Source organism: Gavialis gangeticus, unplaced genomic scaffold, assembly GCF_001723915.1.
Source record: "Gavialis gangeticus isolate Ggan-Ray unplaced genomic scaffold, GavGan_comp1, whole genome shotgun sequence".
In the NCBI taxonomy this organism is placed as follows: domain Eukaryota; kingdom Metazoa; phylum Chordata; order Crocodylia; family Gavialidae; genus Gavialis; species Gavialis gangeticus.
In genome coordinates this window covers 150641028-150648128 of record NW_017729025.1, presented here as the reverse complement: position 1 = coordinate 150648128, position 7101 = coordinate 150641028, and the positions used below count along the sequence as shown (strand labels likewise).

Genomic DNA, 7101 nt, shown 5'->3' with positions numbered 1-7101 from the left:
TAAACAGGGGAATCTCACAGGACATAGACCTTCCCCTACCCAGAGCTCAGAAGGTCAAAGTGGGACCCCCAAACTGTGATCACTACAATAGTAATTTAATGCTGAGTTGGATAAACTGCTTGCATGAACTTTTTGCTTGAAACTGCATGGTCAGATGTGGCCTTTCCTCTTTTGTTCTCTCACAGATGTGAATAGTAATTTATAAGAAACAACCTCTAATATTTTTCTAAATAGGTCTTTGTGGGAATTTCAATGGGGTGGAAGGTGATGACTTTAAAACAGTCAGTGGACTGATAGAAGCTACAGGCTCTGCTTTTGCCAACACCTGGAAAGCACAACCTACTTGTAATGACAAAGTGGATCGGTTGGAAGACCCTTGCAGTCTCAGCATTGAAAGTGGTAAGGATGCTAAGAATTCCTCAATCTTTTATTTATTACACTTGGTTGAACTACTAACAGTCTGTATAGAGAACTAATATTTATTTAGGGGGCTGATATAAGGATTGTGTGCAATATGATGAGCTTGTCTATGTCTCCTGACTGTTGCTTTCCATTTGAATAGATGGAAAGTTCACAGGGAAATTATAGAGGTCAGGCTGTTCTGAAAGACACAGAAGGGAGATTTTTTATTTACTGTAATATTTGTCTAGATCAGCAGTACACATTCCTCATTATTACTGCTGCTTTTTAAACTCAATCTTATTTTCTGGTTATCTGATATGGGGGTCTTGGACAATCATGGACTTCAGCAAGGCAAGTCTCTTTAGATTTTCTGGAGTTATAGGATATTATTTTAAAAGTGTGCATGCCACAAAATTTGTATCAGGCACAGTAGTCAACTTTATGATGATTCTGTATTACTTCTTCACTCCAAACATGTTTACGGTTTTTATTTTGTATCTTATTTTGGAGACATATTCGTTTTATAACATAATGTGACCATGTAATACAACAAGGAGTAGTGCAAAGAAGGTAATCTGATGTGGCAACTGTTCTTACATAATTCCTTATCTGTCCTTCTTTTATTATAGAATCTTATGCTGATCAGTGGTGTTCTTTATTGAAAAAACCAGAGAGTCCTTTTGCTAAATGTTATTCAGTCATCGATCCTTCAGAATATTATAAGGTAGGGATTTTTATGCTATACTGACACCTTCTGGTGCCAGTCTAATTCAGACAGGCTTTTATCATGTACGTATTTTGCAGGGATTATTGAATAAATTGGGTATAAAAGTGGATACAGATCTACAATGATTAACTGTGTGATTGCACTGTCCGCACCTGATACTCTTACAGTGGGCTTTTTTATTGAGTGTTATTTTAGAAAAGGGAGGGTATTTATTTTGCTTTGCTTTATGTTCAAAGGACTGTGCAAATTTTCCTTCGTGAATTCAAAAGAGACAGAAATATGAAGCCATAATGTGCATTTGTTTCACCAAGAGTAAAACATTATTTTAATGCAATATAGTTTTCTGTCTTAATACACAATCTATTTTGCTTCCTTGCTCTTGGGATTAACATCAGGCAATTGGCACACCATGTATTCATGGTCCATCACCTCCTGTTGACAACCATGTAGAGCAGTGACATTCAGAGCAATCTGGAGAGAAAAGAAAGAAACTCATAAAACTTTTTCCTTTTTTAGAAACTAAGCTGAACTTTTGTAAACATCTTGACACATTCAGTTAACTGTTTGCTGTTGTTGTTTTTCATTTTCCTGGATCTCTGAACATCTCAGTTGTGACCATTAAAAGTATTTGAGCCCCTAAAACAGCCTGTACAAGTGGCTAACTTTCAGAGTCAAAAGTTTGGCTGTTTGGATTGGATCCAGGTTTTTTTTTCTTATTTGACCAAATGGAAATAGGATGATGTACCATCTGTGCTTTCTCCATCTATTCTCAGTTCATTCATTTGTGCTCTCTAATTGTGGGAGTGAGTGTAAGCCACATAAAATAAAGTCCTAGACATCTCTCAGTTACCCTATTAGAGGTCCAGATTTTTAATCATTGTCCTGAAAGGCTTGTTTACAGTTTGTTCTTATTTGTCTCAGAGATGCAAGTATGACACCTGCAGCTGTAAGAAAAATGAAGACTGCTTATGTGCTGCCCTCTCCTCGTATGCCAGGGCCTGTGCCTCCAAAAGAGTTATGCTGTGGGGCTGGAGACAAACTGTCTGCAGTAAGTGCTGAAACTGTAATTGCCTTGAAATCAACCACAGGGAATGGGACAGGGTGCCTGTTGGTACATTTACATTAATCCCTTTGAGCTAGGAGAGTCTTAAGAGATGTCTAAGACATTTTAAGGAGAATACATGAAAATAATTATATTTAATAACATAATCTTTAAGTCTCCTTTGTTAATAAGGCCATTTTACAAGCTGGGGAAAATATTTCCTGACCACAAGGCCACTGGTTAGCCATTGAGCAAAACACCTGCTGTACCACACAAAAGACTTGGCCCACTGAGAGGCTCAGAGGGCGTCTACACATGTGCTTTACTGCCAAGTTGACTAATTAGCTCTCCACTCAAGTGTCACTTTGCATATCTACATGTGCTATTAATGCTATAAAAGCTTAGTATTTTCCTGTGCAGTATGCCTACCCTGGGAGCATGTCTATATGTGCTTCCTGTTGGGAGCAGCCTGGTACAAGGCTGCTCCTATGCTGCTTTGGGTCCCTCAAGCAGCCAGGGGGATTTCCAGGCTCCCCTGAGTGCTAGCCCAGGGGCTGGCAGGGAGCATGAGGACCAGTCCTCGTGTGCATGGGGCCAGGCAGCAGCCATCTCCTGGCCCCAGAAGACAGAGGGGTCCTGATGTGCATGGGGTTGGGAGACAGCTGCCTCTCCGGAGCTCTCCCAGCCCTGTGCACATGGGAACAAGTCCTGTGCCCAGTGGGGCTTCCCTGTGCAGCTAGGGGCTGGCTGAGGCTGCCCCACTTCTGACGCAGCTCCCAGCAAGCCCCCAGCTGTGTGGGGAAATCCCCACCCAACCAGGGGCTTGCAGGGAGCTGGCCCACAAGCAGGATAGCTGCTGGCTAGTCCCCAGCAGGGTGGGGAAGCAGAGAGCTTCCCAGTCCCAGTGCTGTTTAGCTCCTAGATCCTGTGGGTAAGAATTTCCCCACCCAACCAGGGGCTGGTTGGGAGGTGCCCCAGAAGCAGGACGGTTCCCAGCCAGTCCCTAGCTTCTCAGGGATTTTCCTGCCTAGCTGGGGGCTGGCTGAGGGTTGCCCCAGAAGTGGAAGAGCTCCCAGCCAGCCCCCAGCTGAGTGGGGAAGTAGAAAGTTCCCCAGTCCTGTGGGGAGCCAGGAACTGAGCAGCACTGGGATGCAGGGAGCAGATAGAGAGCTATCCTGTCCTGGCAGTGCTCAGGAGCTGAGCAGTAACAGGACCAGGGGACTTACCCATCCCCTGTGGCTCCTTTGTGTTGGGGCTGACCAGTAAAAAATTTGCTACTGGTCACTGTCTACACATACACTACTGCACAGTAGTGCAGGTAGTTTAGTACCTGTATTTAAAGGTAGTAGCTAACTATGCAGTAGACTAATTTACTGTGCAGTAAATAGTGCACATGTACAGATGGTGATGCTTTACTGAACAGTAGATTAGTCTACTGCACAGTAAAGCATGTCATAGATATGCCCACTGCCTACAAGTACATCCCTCTTAGGCCAAGAAAAACTACTTAAGTCTGCCATAGGATAGTACTGCCTGACACAAGTACTATTCTATGGTGGAGTTATTTACCCTGCTGCAATGCACATGTAGATGATGATTGGGATTGGCTGGGGCACAGGGGTGCTACAGCGTAGGGGCTGCCTGCTGGCTATCCCTGCACTATAGCACTCTCATGCCCTTCTGCAGCACATTGAGTTAGGGTGGAGCAGCTTCAGGCTGTCAGGCTGAACTTCAAGGCCCCCTGCCAGCTGGGGCTGTGCCACCCTAGCTCAACATGCTAAGGTCTCTGGCGTGTGTGTAAAGGCTGAGCCTGGCAGCAGTAAACAGACTATATGAGGAGAGGCTGAAGGACATGGGACTGTTCAGTCTGAAAGAGAGAAGCCTGAGAGGGGACTTGGTGGCAGTCTTTAAGTATATAAGGGGTGAACATCGGGTGCTAGAAGAACATCTGTTCACCAAGGCAACCCAGGGGAAGACTAAGAATAATGGTCATAAACTGATAGAAGATTACTTCAGATTAGACATAAGGGAAAATGTCTTTATAGTTCATGTGTCCAGAGTCTGGAACAGACTCCCCCCAGAGGTGGTACAGTCACTTTCTCTGGAGATTTTCAAAAGATGACTGGACACACACCCTGCTGGAGTTATCTGACCTCAGCAGTCTTTCCTGCCTTAGAGCAGGAGGCCTGGACCTGATGATCTTGTGAGGTCCCTTCCAGCCTCTAACTTCTATGACTACCTTTTAGAAAGTGAATGATATTACTTTTTAGTTTTATACTTCTAAAAAAATTACTTTTATCATTCTAAAAAAAAAGAGTAAAAAACAAAGGTGAAACTAGGAATTAATTAGCATGAAATTTTATATGCAATTGTAGACTACTTTTTTGTTACTGCTGCATATTTCATAGTCAGTGAGCATGTCTACATGAGATGATAATGTGCAGTAGACTAATTCTACTGCACATTAGTATGTCACAGCAAAAGCCATAATAATGAGTTAATGTACAGTAAAATTAATCTCCTGCACATTAGCATCACTTAAAAGGGTACATCAGTGCTACTGTGCAGTAGTGCCAGGTACTATGCACGTAGGTAGTACCTGCCTGGTATTACAGACACTAAACTTAATGTGCAGTAACCACAGAGCATTAATGGCATGTTAGATGTGCCCAGTGTTACTAGAAGAAAAGTTTTTAAGTTTATTAGGTCCAATATTTTCCCTAAATGGCAGATATTTTTTTCCCTTCCAGAAAAAGAAGTTACCTCTTGCCCTGCAAGCCAGATCTTCCACTACAATCTGACTACATGTCAATACACCTGCCGCTCCTTTGCTGATGTCAATAGGCACTGCTCTTATGACTCCTTTCCTGTGGATGGCTGTGGCTGTCCTGATAACACCTACCTGAATGAAAAAAGCGTGTGTGTTCCTATCTCCAAATGCTCATGCTACTATAAGGGAGAATACCTAGAAGCTGGCACTGTTATTTTGAGAAATGAAGATCGCTGGTATGTTGTTATCGAGTTTGGATTGCAGAGATGGAAGCCCCACTTCTCTTTATCTTTGCTTCTTAAGTACACCCTTATACCAAATCTTCTTGCACACAACACACAATTTCCCAGAAAAACAGCTGCTGGAAACTAAAGACAATATTATATATGAGAAATGTAATAAGAACAGTTTCTGCTAGTTATGAGCAAAAGTGAAGGTAAAATCTGCCAATGACTCAGGGAGCAGAACAGTGAGCAGGCTCTGTTCCTTATCTGCTACTACTTACTTACTTACTACATGGAAAGATCTTTCTTTCCTTTCTTTGGCCTTTCAAAAACAAGGTGCATATTATATTTCAGGGCATGTTGAATGCAAGAAAATTCAGTATGAATGTTACTGATGATATACTGATGATAGTACTTTATTAAGGAAGTACTAAACTAAATGCACAGTATCTGAGGTGCATTAATGGACATGTAGATGCACCCACTGTGGAATGAGGAAAGGAAGCTGTGTGAGCAATTAGCAGATTTCCTGCTAAAAATAATTTAGTGAAGCATCATTTTGCAGTGTAACAATTACTATGTTATACTGATTTAATGTAACATGGGGTTCTAAAAGTAAATTATGGGCTGCTACCTGCAATATTCTTTTTCACAAGAGTTCTTGTAAAACTCTTCCTTCCCCAAGTACCCAAAATGTAGTCTTCAGCATCACTCATTAGGAAATCTCACTAAAAATCATGTGGGAATTTAATTTACACAGTAAATTTCATTACTAAGTATCTCTCCCCCAATAAATCACTTGGATACATTTATTACCCTGTCATCTAAGAACATGGCATGGGAATAGGAAGGTTTTGAAAGTCCAAAAGAATAATTGTTTGGTACATGTAGCGATTTAGTGTGTTAATTTCTTTGGCTTTGCAAAGTGCTTTCAGAATTTTACCAATGACCTTATATATACATCTATTAGACTTACAATGAAACCACCTGCTATGATTTGCATATTATGAATTTCTATTTTATCTCACCTTTTTTAGCGTTTGCCGCAATGCCAAGCTCCATTGCACTCAAGTGAAGATCAAAGATGCAAGTAAGTGAAATCCTTGAGAAAAATAATTAGTCTCTAATTTGATTTTCTACTCATTTCAAACCATCACTCCTTTTCAGTTTATTTTTGGTAGAAATGGTTTTCATTGATAATTAGTGTCTATAATAAGTATACATGATCTGCGATTTGTCCCAATATCAGTTGCCACTTTAGTCCTCCTTTACATTTCTTGTCCTGTTCACCCAATCTAACAAAGTATCATTTTTTATAGAGTGTCCTCCTGGCAAGATTCACTTTGACTGCAGCTACATCTCGCCTTGGAGTTCGCAAACCCCACTACAACGTAGCTGTCAAACTCAGAATAGTGACCATGTATGTCTTCATTTTACCTATGACATGACCCTTTTATTCTTATTTTCCATAAATGAAACAGAGTAGCATGAGGCTCTTGAGATAAAAATTTGGATTGAGATTTTTTGTATCCTTTCCTTTCCTTTGCTTTCCTTTAAAACTCATTTTCTTTTTTCCATCATTTTCTTTCTCTTACCATTTTTCTATCTTATTTTTCTGTCTCATTTTATGCATTCATTTTCTATTCACTGACTTCTTTCTTTCTTTTCTTCATTAGGAAAGTCATAAGATGCCTGAATATTTCTGTTATCATCCAGCATGGTGCTTTTCTGTTTAAAACAAAAAAAAGATAATCTGAACTTTTCTTCCTTGTCAAATATCATGGAAATTCTCAGGCAACAAGCTGTTAGCAAGATGAACATTATAGAATAACTAAGAGTGAAATGTGGGGTATTCTGATTGGAGATTAGTAAATATAATACCTATTTTCAAAAAAAAAAAAAAAAAGATGATTCAGAGTTTGTGCCTAGAGCACTT

General features: G+C 40.6%; 1 protein-coding gene across 1 annotated transcript in view; it reads left to right on the top strand.

The window, feature by feature from the left end:
- Window positions 1-7101, top strand: part of MUC2 (mucin 2, oligomeric mucus/gel-forming) — a 122689-nt gene that overhangs the window by 22120 nt on the left and 93468 nt on the right. Inside the window, exons 13-18 of the mRNA XM_019519988.1 lie at window positions 235-399; window positions 1032-1126; window positions 2051-2177; window positions 4922-5177; window positions 6203-6255; window positions 6470-6585. Of these exons, the coding sequence (XP_019375533.1) occupies window positions 235-399; window positions 1032-1126; window positions 2051-2177; window positions 4922-5177; window positions 6203-6255; window positions 6470-6585 (812 nt within the window). The remainder of the gene's footprint in view (window positions 1-234; window positions 400-1031; window positions 1127-2050; window positions 2178-4921; window positions 5178-6202; window positions 6256-6469; window positions 6586-7101) is intronic.